We start from the raw sequence: 17,909 nt of genomic DNA on the forward strand, positions 1-17,909 counted from the left end.
TCACAGCTAACAATGTGCATATAAATATAACGAAAACATTCGAGGATCAATTGGATCAATTGCATCTGGACATTCACAACTAACAATGTGCATATAAATATAACGAAAACATTCGAGGCTCAATTGCATCTGGACAGTCACAACTAACAATGTACATATAAATATAACGAAAACATGGTTACATGGAAACAATTTATATACCTCCTACCTAAAACTAAACAAGACTCCAACTAACAATAACTAAACCAAATTTCTTCATCCAACACTCAATCAACACGGATCCGTTGGTTATGGGGCAATACATCCTCACTTGTCTATCTCTAGTGCCGCCCTTCTTACAATGATAACTTCGATACGGTTATTGGCTTCGGAAGCTTGGCAAAGGCATCTTCAAAGCAGATGAAATAACTCTTGTTTATAGACTATCACATCAGAATGCAGCTCTCTGTTTTCAACACAGATTCATGATACAGTCACCAATTATAACACTTGTACCAAAATCGAACAAATCCATTTCTACCAAAAATTACTTCATCATACCGAATAAATACAATAAGTAGGAAATGATATGTAAATGCTAAATTGCTAAAGTATCCTAGTGTGGTTTTGAAGATATCAAGATGGTCTGGACGGTACGAAAACCTTGAGCAGCTGCAGCATCATGAAGACAGTCAGACTCGTAGTGAGGTGAGCGCTCATAGAGGCTCCTATTTAACAAACCTAGCAAACAAGAATACTCCAGGCTAACCCTAGGTAGCTTGTAAGACCAATCATCCTTGATTCTCAGATTGTTGTTAGGAAGTTGGATTTTCAGATACTGTTTTTCTCTGCCGGTCCAGCCCTTCCAGTTGACCACTCAAAGAGGACAAGTGAACAGAACTCGTACGAGCCTTTGCATTTCAAAAGCCCCGAGTGACCACAACAATCAAGGTCTCAACACTGAGAGCTGACCACATCCTTTATTTTACTTTTTATTTTTATTTTTTAAACTTCAAGCTTCAACAGAAATCTTTACCCTTCAAACCTCAGAAAATTTCAGCATCAGAGAGAGCGAAGGAAGCTTGAGAGCAGATAATAGTTTCTACTGCTGTTAGATGTCATAGCGGAATACTCCACCTTCCTAGTTCCCAGATAGTGTAAATACGAGAGATGGGATTGGAAATCCCTGTGTGTTACCAGGGAGCTATAGACAGTTTGATTTTGAAATCCTTGAACTTTAGGCATTCACACAAGAACCACCGGGTCAAGGAGGCCACCATGAACGGCAATGGGAAAGGCAACTGCACCGTGTACAGTCGTGTACACAACAGGAGAGCTGTTGACTCTGCCCTACATTGTTCGGCAAGGGGAATACGCCCGCAGGTTCATAGATTCATCCAATTTTGTTGAATTTGGTTTGGTTTTATGTTACTTTAGGGTTTTGAGAATCTACTCTGCATATCAAGATTTGTCTTATGCTCTGGAAAAGATGTTCAGCTTTAGCGGGAGATGAATGGGAAAAATGTGTGTCCAAGTGCGTATACTCTCTATCTTTATTAATGCTTTGTGCAAGGAGAGTAAACTCCATGAAGCACGTTTCGTCGAATGTTAATTCAATTTTGGTAAGGTTTTCAAGTGGTGGATTGCCCTGATGGTAAGGAACTTCCTTTTCAACCCACTGCTTCTGGTGCTGAGGAGGAGGTAGTAAATTCTTTTTACTGAATATCTGTGGAAATTAACCTTCCTACTGATAAATTCCATGCTGTAGAAATACACTGAAAGACAATATAATACTGGGTAACTTTTTTAAAGTTGTGTAGAGTATTGCGCTGTCTATTTATCTAATGTGATTATCACAAGGTATTTCCTGTAAGGTTTTGGGCGAGGCAGACTAAGAACCTATTTGACATTGTGGATTTGCATAGGCCAGGCAACGTTGAAAAGAAATATTTTAATGTTTAGGTCTCGGTTGGAAAGCTAAACAACTTATATTATGTGCTTCTCCTATTTGAAAGGTTTAGGTTATACATATAGATATAAACAAGGATTAGATATCAATTTTTCCAGATGTTTTGGTAGTACGGATGTAAGAAAAAGACATTAAAAAGTATTCTCCAATCAACTTGTAACAATATGGCAGAAAGGGAAAGGGACAGAACAACGCCTCAAAAGAAATGGAAACTAGAATGCATCAAAATAAGTCATTCAATCATTTCATAATATAAAACCAAAATAGTACTTCAAATAGTATGCTTACATTTGTCATAGCTGCTCACGTATGCAAGTCATTGATCTCAACATGGAGCCTAGTGTATCTCTGGAAACTTGAAACTTGACCTCCATTTCTCCAGAAGTTGTCTTTGTATCTTGAAGCTGAGAAACCACAATAATGTACAATGAGCACTTGTGCTGACAAATTTACGGAAAACTGAATAATTTCGTATAAATTTGGATTACTTAAAAATATCATATGTTGACCACTCAGTGCCCTTTTGGTAGACCAGATTATGTGCAATCCAGCTAGGCCCACCCTAAATATAATAGGATTATGAATTCCATAAAAAATCTGAGATAACATCCAGGACATATCAGCTTTTGACCAAAAAACAAGGACCCTTTTGGCTTCATTAGAGCTCAACCATCAAATCCCAATGACCGCTATCTCCTCTGGCCGCTTCCAGCCAGCTCTGGCAAGCTTGCACCTCTCTGTTTGTTGTTTGTTGAATGATGAAGTGATGAACTTGGTTTCAGTTTATACTTGGTAGTTGTGACTAGATACGGATTTGTGTATAAACTGAATGTCAGATTTAGGTTTTTTGGTTCTATGACATCCATTCATGGTATCAGAAATACAAAGCAAACGCTTGGGAAAACTACTTAACTGGTTATTCTTTTTTGTTTAATGTGTCTCGGATGTTAACACATTTAGAAACCACGATGATATATTTCCACAAAATGTCACATGATCAGTGATAAATCAATTGAGCTCATTTCATAACCATTTAGTTTTTAGTTTTTAGTTTTTATTTTCCATTTTGTGCTATAGATAGAGGACAAGTATGTGAGTGAAAGGACGAACGAAAAAAGGGTGAAGGAAGGATGGTAAAAGATAAGTGAAAAAAAATCTGTATGGAATGACACAAAATGAAAACTAAAAACCAAAAACTGAAAACAATTTTAAGTTGTATTTCAAGTTTTTGCTTCATATAATCTCCTTCATTTCTCCCTCCATCTCTAGCACGAAAATTGAAAACTAAATACAAAATAATTATCAAACATGCCCTTAACTTTTTACCAAACAATCTCGTATTCGTCAAATTAATTCCAATAAACTTCTACGAGAACAAACTTCACAATTTCTAAGGAAAAAGAACTTGACGATACATTAAAAAACAAAAGACAGTATAATAATTGTACCCAATTTGTTTAGTGTAACTTCCAATTGGTTAGTTATTGTTTACTCCAACCAAGCTCTTATACTTAAACTCTATTTCTGTTCACCTAAATTTTTATCATTTACCAAACTGAAAAATATGCATTAAGCTGGATGTCAAATTAGCAAAACAAACGAAAACAAAGATTCTAATCCCAACTGAAAAATACAGGGACAGAAAACCCCACAGTTCCAACCACCTCCCTACCATCTATGAGCCAAATTCTCCCTCTAGTCCTCGAAGTATCCATAATGTCACAAATATTTTGACGAGTTTCTTTCCAGATAACAAATGCTCTAAGGGAAAATCTGCTCCCTGCCCCTCATGGAAACAGAGTTTAATGTGACTCAAAGAAGCTGCATCAACCCATACAAATCCTATTCTAAAACCCCAAAACTACCCAACATTAATCGGCTTGCAGAAAGACAAAAGAAATAGGAAACAATATTTTCAAGATACTGTTCACAGCCCCAAAAAGCTCCCTGAGCTTAGCATTTCCTACCTTGACCCTTTAGGCATATCTTTTTACAACCAAAAGTCTGTCTTTCCCTAAAATTTTGCCGACAGGAAATCCTTATTCTGGAAGCCCAAAATCTTACCTCCAAGCTACAGCACAATTCCTGTAACTTAACTTTGTTGAACTAAACCCACAATTTTTTGCAGGATGTGATGCCAATCCTGGATATCAGAGCCATCGCACATTCAACAACTATGTGTCACAAGTCTAACTGATGCCAATTCAATTGTAAAACTAGGGTGAAGGCCTAGAAATTAAATTGTGATTACTTTAACACAAAGAAAAAACTGTTATAAGATCTCAACATACTGAACTTCCTTAGAAAAATTGATGGGAGATAGGTTGAAATTTTTGAGTTTTCATACCTTCAAATTGATGACAGCAACTCTGTTGGCTGGAGCAGAGAGCTGCTGACTGATATAGGCCATCGATTTTAACATAGGCTCTAGCGTAACCCTTGTTAGCCTAAACTGCACCTCTTTCTCCCCTGCAGGATTCTTTCCATAATCTTGTAGCTACAGGTGGAGTAAAAGAAATTAGAACAGCAAGCCAAGAAGGCTACTATAGTGGAGCCAAATTCAGCATGCATAAGTTATTTGAAAATACAGCGAGAAGAATAATTAAATGGATTGAACAGAAATAGCACAAATATTTAAATGGTTTTCAAAAGATGATAAATCACTTCTGAACTAAAGTAGCATTTTGTTAAGGAAAAAGTTTACCACCTAAAATGACTTATGATGAGGGGCAATGCATTCAATGGTTAAATTTGACACAACTTTTGAAATAAATAATTCACTGAATCTAGCCCTTTAGTGCATTGTTCCTCAACTTAAATCCCTTAGTTGAGCACTTCTAATGATTAAGGTATCATGAGAATGAAACTGGCTTATATATTGATTTGCCTCATGAACCTGCCTATTAGTCTCAGTGTCTCACTTTACCCCCGAAATTGGATTTGTCTCACTTTGCCCCTTGAAACTGCCAAAATCGAACCATTCACCCCATTTCCGTTAATTCTGTCTCACAGATAAATGAAGGGCATTATGGACATTGCATACCATGCTGGCAAAGATGAGCTATTGTGGTTGGCGTGGTATGAATTTTTAGACTGCCCTTAACCTCTAAAACTGTCAAATCTCTGCCAATGTGGACATAAATGGGGTGAAATGATTCGATTTTGGCAGTTTCAAGGGGTAATGTGAGACAAATCCAGTTTCAGGAGGTAAAGTGACACATGGCGGTTTCAGGCGGCAATTCAATGAATAAGCCAATGAAAATTGTTATACTCTTCTTGAGTGAAATTCAAGAAACCTCCAACATATAGGAAGCAAAGTTAGAAATATTCTTCACATATACAAAATGGATATGCATACCTTCAAGTTGATAACAGCCACTTTCCCAGCTGATGTTGAATTCTTATTTTCTATGATCCATGTCATGGACTTGAAACAAGTAACGACCACCTACATCAAATTTAAAAATTTGAATGGGTCAAAATCCTATATCTTTAGAGAACATATTCAAAACTAAGACTCTCCAGATATCAGGTATAAAATAAACACATAGTCAGAGAAAAAGGTATAAATGGAAACAAACTAAATAACAATAAACCTCCTAGATTCATACCGTGCTATCAAGACTGCCACCATCAGGGTGAATGGAGACTGGAGCCATGCTGGGCTGGTTCAAATCAGCAGCAGGAACTCCTCCATCATTAAGATTAAAGCGATGTGGCAATGCTTCTTGCCAAGGCCACAACGAGGGGGCGATTTCGCCAGGTGGCAATTGGCTTGTCTTCAAACTGTCTTCCTGTGCATTTCCACTTGCCTGAGAGCTAGGAGGCGTGACTTTGGCAACGTTTTTCTTTACAACAGCAATCTTTTTCCCACCCTCTCGTAGAGCACTCATTGCCGCATTGTAAGTCTCTACACCAACTGCCCCTTCTTCTGCAAACTTAATGGCTTCCCGACATAGATTGTTAAAGCGCATAGTCAATGTCTCAATACCTTGCAAATCCGAACTTTGTTCATCTAGTCCAACCCAAGATTTAGCATTTCTTGTCCATCGCTTCAATATGTAATGTGATGGAAGGGTAAGAACATTTGTTACTGTGAAGACAGTCAAAATATGTCTACAAAGGATGCCCGAATATTCAAACATTTGACAGCTGCAGCTTGCTTTTATTTCGGAGACATTTAATATGACCATATACGCCTTATCATCATGTTCATATTTTGCAACCCTGTATTTACTGACTATCCCATCACCCTCAATCTTATTTGCAGTATAAACAAAAGTTTCAACCAATTCCTCTTGAAACTTCGCAAAAACTTTTTTGGTATACAAGTTAGCTGCCTGCTGTTCCATTGGTGAAGGTGTTTTCAGTACAGGTGTAGTGCACATTGTATCAATATCTGCCTCTATTTCTTTTTCTAACGAATGCTCGAGAGCCCTTTCATACTGCTTAAAAAACATAGGTATACTCGTTTGTTGATTCACATAGCCATCAAAAAAAGAACTAATACCTTGGTTTGAGGAAATTGCAGCAAAGAAAGTTCCATGAAAATAAACTGGGGCCCATTGCTTTCGAGCATTATACACTGCCTGCAGCCAATCATTTCTCAGTAGATCGTATGTATCAAGAAGGGATGCCCACGATGATTCAAAATCCTCAATTGTCTCCGAAAAGTTGATGCAACTATAAAGTTCTCCATAGAAGGAAGGATGAGCAAGATATATATGAGCCAATCTTTCTTGGCCTTCCCTTAAAATATGCCACTTGCATATACAGTGCCGCGTTTCTGGAAAAACCTGAGCAACTGCTACTTGTATGGCTCTGTCTTGGTCTGTAGTTATAGAAACAGGAGGCCGATCATTCATGGCAGAAAGCCATGTCCTAAACAGCCATGTAAAGTTAGACTCGGACTCATCTAGAAGTAATGCACAACCAAACAAGACCTTCTGACCATGATGATTTACACCAGTGAAAGGAGCAAAGGGGACTTGGTAATGATTTGGTCGATACATTGTATCAAAAATTACAGCATCGCCAAAGTGGTTATAAGCTGTCCTAGATCTTGCATCGACCCAAAAGACATTGGTCATGCGGTTTTCATCATCAAGCTGTATAGCATAGAAGAAGCCAGGGTTTTCAGCTTGCATCTTCTTGAAATAGTTTAGAAGATTTTGAGCATCTCGCCCGAGTATTCTCTTTCGGCTACACGGCCTTATACAGTTAACAGGCCGAAGGATCCTTGCTGAGTGGTTTGGTTCTACAGGGGAGACGCTCCTGCCTCCGCAATTTGGTTCATAAGAGACATGATTACCATCCATGGAAAAGTATGAATCAGTAGTGGCATCCAAAGTCTCAGATGTATTCTTCGTAGCACCAGCAAAGTGTCTACGGGGTCGAAGATAATGGACCTTACTAGAACTTACCATAGAATGGTTGTGGTCCTCAACAAACTTTGTTGCAACCCAACTGTTTGCATCCTTTCTCTCTATACGTAGCATGGCATTGCAGCTTTCTACATTCTTTCGTTTGAATACCTCTCTCGAACATGCAAAGTCCCATGTCACTATAGGTCCATCAGGCTTAGCACGAGTAAACTGGCCAACATGGGTGCTAAAGCCTACATTCCTCGCATATGCATCATACAGAATCTTGGCAGCGTCCTCCGACTCGAATTCCATTCCCACATGTGGCTTAGAATCATCTTGAATATTTACCTCTCTCCCTGAAAAATTTTCATTCACATTCTGCTTTTGACCTTTATCAGGTTCATTGCTTTCTGCCACGTGATGTTCCATGTTTTCTCCCTCAGCATCTACCAACACTTCAGTTTCCATTACAGTTTTCTGAATGATATGAACATATATATCATTCCTTTAGCTCTGACTATGAAGAATCCTCATAATTATGCCAGCTGAAGGGACAATAAAACAAGCTGATTAATTATACAAAAAATTATATATCAACAAAAGGTAGTTATTCTATATAAAAACATCAAAACAAATGAAAAGGTAAAAGATTACCGAGATCCAAATGCCAAGGACTAAGTGGTTGTTCACAAATATCCTGGCCGGGAACACTCCTTGGAATGAGAAGAGCAGAAACTAGCTGCAAATAACCAAACTTTAATGAATATCCTGATAAATTACTGCACTTTTCCCACTCCAATCCAATTTAGGTGTGTAATAAGAATTCTCGCCAATGTACCATTTCTACCATGACATGCTCACAACACAATTTCGAGAACACTTTGAGGTGCAAAAATCTTTGTTATTCAAATTAAATCTATTAAAACTGAAACAAAACCGAAAATACTCGGGTCACGGTGTTGCATTGATTCCTGATTTCTTGAGTTTACAGAAGAAAAAAAAAAGATAAATTTAACAGCAAAAAACACAAATCATTCATAGTAATTCATTACCTCTCTAATTCAAACAAAACAGTAAGTAAAGTAACATTCAGTTCAGATATCATTTCAAAAACAAAACCAAAAACCTGTTCAATTGGATATTTCTGTGAACCGAAAATGGGATCAAACGAAGCACAGAAAAAATTGAAGAATAATTAAATAAATAAAACCAGAGTTTCACCTGGTTTCTTCGAGCCTCAATTTTGGGACTGGGAATTGAAGTGGCATTGCCGCTTGAATTTCCAGAGAGTGTTGAAAATTAGGGTTTGTCAAATTGGGGCTAAAGCACCTGCAAGAGTATAAGAGCGTAGAGCTCCAAATTGTTTGTGTTAAAGGAGTAGCAGAGTGCGAGTGCATAAAATATAAGCCCCAAACCAAAAACCCAGAAAAAAAGAGGGTGTCGCCGTCGTCCTCGTCACTGCTGCACTCTCTGCCTTCGTTTTTTTATTTTTTTTTTTTGGGTTGACATTTTCACTCTCTATCTCTTGTGTATTTTCACTGTTTGGTAATTATTACGTGTACGTCTGGTGCACGTGTAGTGTTGCCAACAGCGATGCTGAGTACTACAGAACATTTTTTAACTAGATATCAAATTTATAATTGTCGTTTATTATAATGTAATGATATTTCTCTTTACTTGCAATTTAGAAATATTAGGTTCGTTTCTCCTTAAATACGAATTTAAATTACATTATTGTTATCATATTGTGAAGCTTAGCCACTTTCTCTTTCCCTTTGTGTAAGATAATACCATTTGTTAAAAAAAAAAAATCGTAATTAGGAAATAATTCAAACTACTAAGAACTCATATGGAACGGGTTTGTCGTTACTATGGTTTTTTTTGTTTTTTGTCTAATAATACATTATTATGTGCAAGTTTTTCTCCACATAACAATGTATTATTGAATCGAGACGCCACGTGACGATGAACTCATTTTATGTAAATTATTCTCCAGATTAAGACCTCTCTTGACAAAATAGAGAGCAATAATATACATCTAGGTCTCACTCATAGTCGAGAGTCCTCGAGGACTTATTTATCCTCACTAGGAGGGTGAACCAAAAGTGTTGGATGAACTTGATGAGAATATATGGTGCAAAGGTATGAATAGCTAGGGTTTTGGAAGCAAAGAGAAAGAAAAATGCAATTGTTCCAATAATATTGTGTATCAATATATAAAAAAAAAAAAGATAGTGTTATTCACACACTTATTTGTACTTTTTATATACTCTTTTTATATTCATTTGATCCTTACAGTCAAAAATTAAGAGTGGTGTGTGAGAAGTAAAAACAGGTGTCTGGATAACATTGTCTATAAAGTTTCAGGTTTAGTTAGTGAGCCATAAGAGACCCTTTTGCAATTGGGATTAAACAAGTAAACAAGTCACTTAGTATTACAGTTTAATGGTACTCCCACATAATATGAAACCAATGATCGAAAGAAGTAGGTGAGATTGCTACATTGGATTTAAAGCATGCTCCGAGGGCGGTTTTGCGTCACAGATGGAGAGGTTTTCTCCTTTCTTGTTTTAGATGAGAAGAAAACCCAAAAATGAAGGAGAAGCTAGTGTGGTGGGCCTTTCTTTGGGCCTTTTACACTTCAGTCGTCTTTATGTCCAAATACAAGCTAATGGGCCCTAGAAATGCAAACAATTTCAAGGCTCGTAGGTTAACGACTAATCGTTGATATGATTAATTAAGACTATCTAATTAATCTCACACTTAATTCGTTCCATCATTCTAATGTACTTATCCCAATACACTAGCCTCGGTGTGGGATCCATAAGGTTCTAATTTGTGAGGTGATTAACACTAATACAATTAAATCTTTTTTTTTAATTCTCATGTCACATTATATGACTAGTCATTAAGAGGGCTTCACAAATCATGAGTGACACCTAATTGCGTTTTATGACTACTCAAGTCAATATACAACATATTGGAAACCTATTAGTTAGAATTAGAATGCAATTCAATTTTGTTCTAAATTGATACTCTTAATCACATCGTTAGAGTACGGATATTTTATGTCAAAATCCTAATAGGATGGTTATAGTCACTTTGGTGGAAAGTTATTAATTACACTCAGAGATTTTTCTTTTTTCTTTTTTTTTTCTTTTTTTTTTTTTTGTAAAAATTACATTGAGAGATTAGAAATGAAGGTTTTGAATTAGATGGACTGAGAGGATAGTTACAAGCTAGCGCTTGTGTACTTTTTGTTAGATGTATGCCTTAAAACAACTTGTAGAACACGCATACAAAATAATTGCAAAAGGCATCGCTTGGTGCAGGAAAGGAGGTTCAATTTCCACAATTTTATTTTTGAGAATGATTCTTTTCAGATTGTCTCCTAATATGTTGATTGTTGGAAAAATTGTGGAAGATTCGATTCCAAGCAAATGTTGCAGCTCATTGCTATACTCGTTAGCCCTTGTTTGGTACTGAGGTGATTCTGAAAAAAATGGCTATAAAAAAAAGCTGAGAGCTTTTTTATATTTGGTAAACATTTAGCTTCATCTTTTTTTCACAGATTTGGATGAAAAAAAACCAAAAACACAAAGTTGCAAAACCCAGCTTTGAAAAACCAACTTTTTTTCACTATCTGTTTTACATAAAAGTTTATCAAACACTATAATATTGTTTTTTTATTTCAAAAGCATTTTTACAAAGAAGTTTACCAAACACGCTGCTGCTTTATTTCACAACTACTTATTCTCGTAGCACAGCAGAATCAGTTTTTTTTCAAAACGCCGCAATACCAAACCAATCCTTAGTCTTTTCAAACTGAACTGGTTTTTCCTGTAAATAATGATTCAATGACTGAACCTCCATCTGTAACCACCGATTCGCTACTTGAAGAGAGCCTCTTGTAACTGTTTGCCATTTAGGCTTGATGGGCTTGAGCCACAAGCAAGCTCTCAAGGCCAGGTCAAACTTTTTAGCCGACACTCTTATTATAAATTGTAAAGTTCTAAATTTAATAACACATATTTATTTTTTAATACATCGATATTTTTACATTAAGAAGAGGGGGAGTTCGGCTAAATCACATAATAGGCAACCTAATTTGGTATCGAATTTGTCATCAAGATTCGAACCTAAAACCTCTAACTTCCAAATGAAGAGGAATATCATCATATCGTAGTACTAAGTGGCAATAACACATATTTTTTAAGTCTAAACCATTTAACAAAGGAAAATATCGCAAAACGTTGGGTAAGAGAGATTAGAAAATGCATTATTTAAGAACTACAAGGTCAGAGGGATCAGCCAACCTCCTTTAAATGTGTAATCTGTCTCTTCTCCTCCATGCCCTTGAAACGCTCAAAAGTGCATTTCTTAATTACCCATACCCAACATTTTGTGAGCATTTTCTTTATATTTTGACTTTCAATCTCGTTACTCGGAAATTCTGCACCCAGAAATTCCACACCCAAACATACGAATCTAATTTTTTAGGTTTAAAAATAGAGAAAATCTTTATCAAGATTCCCACTTTTTTTTCCCTTCGCCATACTCTACTTGTATACAATAAAGAAAATTTCTTTCTTTCTCCCAAAACCAAAGATACAAAAAAGCCAAAGCCATTCTCTTGTTTTATAATTTCTGTTGGTCCACAATCTTCCCTGTCGACCCACCCACATGGAATCACAACAAACCGAGACCAACCCCAACAATCCCCCAACCCTCCCACATTGACCAACACCCTTCAAACTTCAAACACAATTAAGTTATAAAAGAAAGAGAGGTAGTTGTTGATGATAGAGAAAAAGATGACCCATTGTCCTCCAAGTTTCTTTGGACACCCACCTGATCCGCCCCGCTCCCAGCAGATTCCATCAAGCCACCCAAGCTGCCATCCCCAGCTGCACCAAATATCAAGTCAAAATTCTCTTCGAACCCCAAGTCCTCGAACAAGTCAGGTAACTCCAACGACTTGTCAAGGTGGATGTCTTCGGGAACTGGAAGCTGCTGAGTCATCATTCCGGTGTCCAAAAAGTTCCAACTAAACTGGTGCTCCTTTGCATGCTCAGGATCCATTACTTGCTCCATTGTATTGCTTCCGATGCAATGCAGCAGATGAGGGTAATGAAGTTGCGGCGAGATCATTCGTTCTTGTTTTAGCTCTTGTTTTTGTTCTTGCTGCTGCTGTTGCGGTTGCAATTGGTGCACTTTGCGTTGTTCTTGTTCGTGTTGCTGCTGCTGCTGTTGTGGTAGTAATGGGTGCACTTTGCGGTCGACTTCTTCTTCTTCTTCTTCTTCTTGGGGTGGTCCAATGTTCGAGCATGTGGAAGGCGGTTGACCCTCTGATTCTTGATGATCCAGAGGATGGATTTTCTTCTTGACTCTGTCAATGTAGTTGCTGATATCAAAATTGGTCACTGCATTTGTTCCTCTGTACTCTATCGCCGCCTTATCATATGCAGCTGCTGCCTCCTCTTGTGTATCTTCAAAAAAAGCAAACAGTTAACGATCATTAAACGACTAATAAAACTACATCCGTGAACTACATTGTAGACCACAACCCAAATAGAGGCGAGATACGTAATTCCATATATTTGTGAAACATACCCATCTCTATCAGTGATGCAGTCTATAGTGCGTAAGTAGCGTTATAATTTTCTAACGACAATATTTTAGTAAAAATTACATATAAGTGAAGACTCATCCGTACAATTGCAACATGCAGTTAATCATTGAGAATTTATATGCCCCACAATACCTAATTTTTGATGCATTAAAAAGCAAAAAAGAGGGTAGGAATTAGGTGAAGACAACTAGTACACTTTCACATCTAAGTTTCTCAAATTCCTTCTCCTTTTTATTTATTTATTTATTTTTGTTAATTTTCCTTTGGGGTCTCAATTCAAACAACAAACATAAAAAGTGGAAAACAAAAATGAAAAATACAGAGAAAATAAGATACACCGAACCTGAAGCAATGGATCTATGTTCCCCGACACTACATAATTCATGCTTTAAAATATATTTTATCTTGGATTTCAAACCCTTTTTTATTTTTCCCTCTTGTGCGCGTGCGCAACTCCCAGCCGTTAACAGATTTTAACCACACAACGAGGGATGTATCCATCAACGGTTGAAAATCGTCCACACGCGAATGAGAATGGACACAAGGTTTCTAGTCTTCTTTTTCTCTAAGAAATAAAGATGGGACAAATGGGAAGCAGACGCTCAACACAGACAAGATTTGGACGGTTAGGATCTGGCAGGAAAGCAAAACCCAGGTCCAGGAAGACTTGGCACACCCAGAGAGAGCCAGAAGGGGAGCAATAAGACACGTGACCACCCGTGCCTGTCGCTTTTTAAAAGGTTTTTTGGATCAAAACCAAAAGTAAAAAAATGAAAAGAAAATAACAATAAATAAATAAAAGTCTTGAAAATCTGATCCTGTCTTCTGAAGAAAAGAAAAATACAGGCGACTTTTAATTAATTAATTTATTTATTTTTCAAAAGGAAGTCACGTGCCCCCACTGCTGGCACTAAAACTCTGGTATCACACTCCTTTTGCCGCTGAAACGCAGATCTAGTCAAATGCTTGCGTGTCGCCTGCTACTGCTGTTCCGGGTGTACCAGATCGGTGCCGTGCTAAACCCAAAACCCCACAAACAAAGTACTACTATTTAGGGGCAGATCTACCAAATCCGGCTAAAACAATTTTGTAGCAAATTTGGTGGGCCCGTCTCACCTGTGGAATTTACTTGTGGGGCTTTCCTAGGACTACCTACCATTTTTTTTTTTCTGGCAACCTATAAAGTTTTGTAATTCAATCCAAAGTTACTAGTTTATTTTTGGTAAATTGATATTTTTTACATTAAAGTGAGAGGAAGTTCGGTTAAGTTATATAATAAACAACCTAATTTGGTATCGAATTCTACATCCATGAGATTCAAACCTAAGACCTTCTCACTTCCAAGTGAATAAGAATACCACCAGATCATAATACTGAGTGACAATCTAAAGTTACTAGTTAATTAACATTTATTACCAAACTGCATTTTTAAGGTTAATTTTATTTTCCAAACTACTAATAAAACCCAAAAATTAGAAGGTATAAAGGATGGGAGAACCAAGTTTAGGTTCTCAGCTTTGCGAGCGTCTATCACATAAGCTGTTTGGACAACTCGAACTTTGATTTTTTTAGTTACAGAAAAGTAACTATTTTGTTTAATTAATTATTATTTTTAGTATTATTAGTACAGAAAATAATTTATTATTAGTATTATTTGAACAGAAAAGAAACACAGGTTGAATTTGACATGTATATTTTAAGTTTTGGACCGGAATGAAAACCTAAAGCCACGTATCACGTCTGTGAAAATTGACTGAGCCAAAAGCTTGTGAAATTGGCATCTATATATATATATATATATATATGTTGTATATATAGACACACACACTCACACACAGAGTCAGTACAGCAGTTGGCAGCATCTAGTTTTTCAGAAAGATCCAAATTAAAATTAAGCTGGACCGACTGAATGGTCTGAATATTTTGTTTTCTGAAAATTGCACAAAAGGCCGGATATTTATGCCTGTGACAAACAAAATGTGAAGGCATGCAAAGTGAATGAAAAATGAAGCAATTTGGAAACTGCATCTAAAAGTGCAGAAAACATAATAAAAGAAAAAAGATGGGGTTCTAAGTATATACCATATGTTCCGAGGTATAAGTACTTGTTTCCGGAAACTCTTCCGATTCTCGCCTCCCATCTCCCATTGTGATGATGCCTGTGAGAAATTAAACATTGATTTCAACAACTAAGAGCGTGATCTCGAACTACATTCTGGCCAATTTTCGGCGTGCAAGTGCGAATTTACTTACCTCGCCACCCCACGGTACTTTGAAACTCCTCTCGAAAATCCACTGCTCCTCCGGCGCAATGATGCTAGGTATTCTTCCCTGGTGGCCTTCTGCATTTCTTCAATTTCCTTTGTGTATGTTTCCAGCTGCAACATAAATTCACATTCAATCATTAATTAGCAGTAAGATTAGTAGACGTTATTATGTAGTAATGAATACAATTTTTAACTTTAAACCTTCACATCATAGATGAATCATGTGTGTTACAGTTTAATGTAAAAGAAGAGTTGCGTTATTTGGAAAATAAAGGGAGGGTGGGAGAATAAATGTACCGGGAAGTTGAGTACAGTACCAGGACCCCAATATTTAAGGGCAGCTAGATCATAGGTATGAGCAGCAGCCTCTTCACTATCATAGGCCCCTGTATGCAAAACACCAATTACATTAATAAATTTATAAATTTAAATGTTTATATATATATATATATTAACAAATAATACATAAAAATAGTGGATACGTCAAAGGCAGAGGAAGTTTAACAAATTTTATTAATGACCACACCGGCAGCCACCATGGCCAATAATTAAGGATTACTTAAGAGAGAATCTTAATTTTTTTTTTTTTTTTTTTAACTAAAATAAATAGAAATAGTCAATGAGATTGTCTACCATCAATTATTTTGATTTTTCTGTGAAAAATCTCTGTTAATTGAAGAAACTACCAATTTAAGGGGAGATGTTGATTTGGCAAAAACCCCTTCAATTTAATAGAGATATCTCACAAAAGCACCAAAACAATTGATGATGAACAATCTCAAAAACCACTTTTAATCTATTTTAAATTTCAGTGATCGAAGAGTTATGCAGAAATCATTTTGGATTTCTTAAATAAGAAAAAATTAAAATTAAAAATAGAAAGATAAAGGGTACGTAAAAATAAATAAAAAATTAAGATTGGAAAATAATGTAACAGAAGAGCAAGTGAGTAAGTAAGAAAGAGTCTGACTTACCCAAATAAACTAAATAAGCAGCGGCAAAAGTGGTGCAGATGAACGTTGCATTGACAGAGATTTACAGGAATAAAAACATAGTCAGAAACAGAAGAAAAATAAATTAAAAATAAATTTTTTTATATTAATTGAAAAAAAAAACACCAAGAAAATTTGATCCAATCCGGATTTAGAAATTAAAATTACTACCTTGCCGTCCTTTCTTATTCTGGACGTTGTTCCATGAACTCTTGTCCCACAGATGAGCTTCAAACCGCCCGGTCCATCTGTGCCTGCACCGAACCAAAATTATAAAAATGTAATATAATTTCCTACATGCAAATTGAGAATTCGGCATGCAATTTCAGCGCAGAAATTGGAAAATTAATTAATCAATTAATTAATTAAAAAAGATGGGTTTACCTGGTGACCCCTCTGTAAACGGAGCTTCTTCCGCCTGCCGTTCCTGAATTCGGGGCGTTGGCATTCTGGCATTTCTCTTCCGCTGCTGCTCCTGAGGTTTTTCTCTTCTTCCGAACGCGTTTCGGTTTCGGTTTCGGTTTCGGTTTCTGAATCTCCGCCTGGACGCAGTGGTTCGGAATCTCCGGCCCGGCGCAGGACGAAGAAGAAGAAGAGCAGGAGAAACTGGAGGACCGCTTCATCTGGAGATTCTGTGGACTTGAAGAAAAGAAAGGAGGAGTATTTATGAGGAATGTTGAAGGACTTATGAAGAAAGAAGTGTTGGGATTGGGGGTGATGGTATAAATAAAAGCATGGGAGGGGTTTTATGGTGAGAATGTTGGAGGGATGAGGAGGAGGAGTGCTTCGAGAAGCATGAGAAGAAGTGACATTTTGGTAGCCAAAGCCCAAAAGTGGTTTACCAAAAAAGGGAGGGGGAGGGAGGAGATACTGTGGAAGTAAAGAAGTAGGAGGACGAATTAGTAATTTGATGGCTTTGTGGGGCTTAAGTGAAGTTAGGTTAACCAGGGGTTAAAGATGGGGGTGGGTTAAGTTAACTCAAGAGTTAATTAAACACCCTACACTTGGCATCTGCCGTCAGCCATGCTGCCAATCCGAACTCCTCTCAACGCTGGCTGGCCCCTTCTTCCTTCCCATTAAGCTTTCAAAGGAGAATCTCTCTCTCTCTCTCTCTCTCTCTCTCTCTCTCTCTCTCTCTCTCTCTCTCTCTCTCTCTCTCTCTCTCTCTCTCTCTCTCTCTCTCTCTCTCCCGTCTGTGCGTTGTGTATGTATGTATGTATCCTCGGACTTTTAAAAGTTGAAGTATCTACCGTGTTTGTATGTTAGTTACTTTTATGGATTTGGCCCCTTGGGTAGGAAAGAGATCATCTACCGATCTATACATTCGGGATCAAATAATTTTGACCTTTAAAATTTGATCATACGGCAAAAAATTATTGTAGCTTTTAAAATTTTTCACTAACTTCTCTACTTTTGGTCGTATGATCAAATTTTAAGGTCATGATCATTTGATCAATGGACTCCGAATGTATAGATTCGGAGAAGATCTCTTCCCCTTTCAGCAGCCTTCTTTAACAGTATCTCCAAAAGAGTTAGCAAATTTTTCGATGACAGAGAACTTTGTTCATTTGGCACTTTTATGCTATTTAAAAATTTATCACTACATTCGCTTAGTATTGTAGTATAGTAGTATTTATCTTCATTTATAAGTGAGAGAGATTCAGTTCGATTATCATCAAAGACGAATTTGACCCACGTTATTGC

The 17,909-nt window shown here is 36.9% G+C and overlaps 2 protein-coding genes across 3 annotated transcripts; both read right to left on the reverse strand.

Moving 5' to 3' along the window:
- LOC137734736 (protein FAR1-RELATED SEQUENCE 3-like) lies at positions 1 to 8,805 on the reverse strand. 2 transcript variants are annotated; one of them, XM_068474008.1, is made up of 7 exons: positions 8,536 to 8,805; positions 7,969 to 8,053; positions 5,560 to 7,859; positions 5,307 to 5,396; positions 4,296 to 4,445; positions 2,237 to 2,352; positions 1 to 445 (listed from the first exon to the last, which is right to left on the reverse strand). In XM_068474008.1, exons 3-6 carry the CDS (start codon positions 7,780 to 7,782, stop codon positions 2,242 to 2,244), a joined length of 2,574 nt encoding a protein of 857 aa, XP_068330109.1. In that variant the 5' UTR covers positions 7,783 to 7,859; positions 7,969 to 8,053; positions 8,536 to 8,805; the 3' UTR covers positions 1 to 445; positions 2,237 to 2,241. The 2 variants fall into 2 exon arrangements, with proteins under 2 accessions (XP_068330109.1, XP_068330110.1); XM_068474009.1 differs by lacking the exon at positions 1 to 445 and adding an exon at positions 471 to 651.
- Positions 8,806 to 11,873: 3,068 nt separating this feature from the next.
- On the reverse strand, positions 11,874 to 17,016 carry LOC137735271 (ethylene-responsive transcription factor WRI1-like). The gene is made up of 7 exons (XM_068474685.1): positions 16,590 to 17,016; positions 16,377 to 16,459; positions 16,188 to 16,196; positions 15,511 to 15,599; positions 15,200 to 15,324; positions 15,029 to 15,105; positions 11,874 to 12,803 (listed from the first exon to the last, which is right to left on the reverse strand). Exons 1-7 carry the CDS (start codon positions 16,826 to 16,828, stop codon positions 12,082 to 12,084), a joined length of 1,344 nt encoding a protein of 447 aa, XP_068330786.1. The 5' UTR covers positions 16,829 to 17,016; the 3' UTR covers positions 11,874 to 12,081.
- Between the last annotated feature and the right edge of the window lie 893 nt (positions 17,017 to 17,909).

Source organism: Pyrus communis, chromosome 5, assembly GCF_963583255.1.
Source record: "Pyrus communis chromosome 5, drPyrComm1.1, whole genome shotgun sequence".
NCBI classification, from domain to species: domain Eukaryota; kingdom Viridiplantae; phylum Streptophyta; class Magnoliopsida; order Rosales; family Rosaceae; genus Pyrus; species Pyrus communis.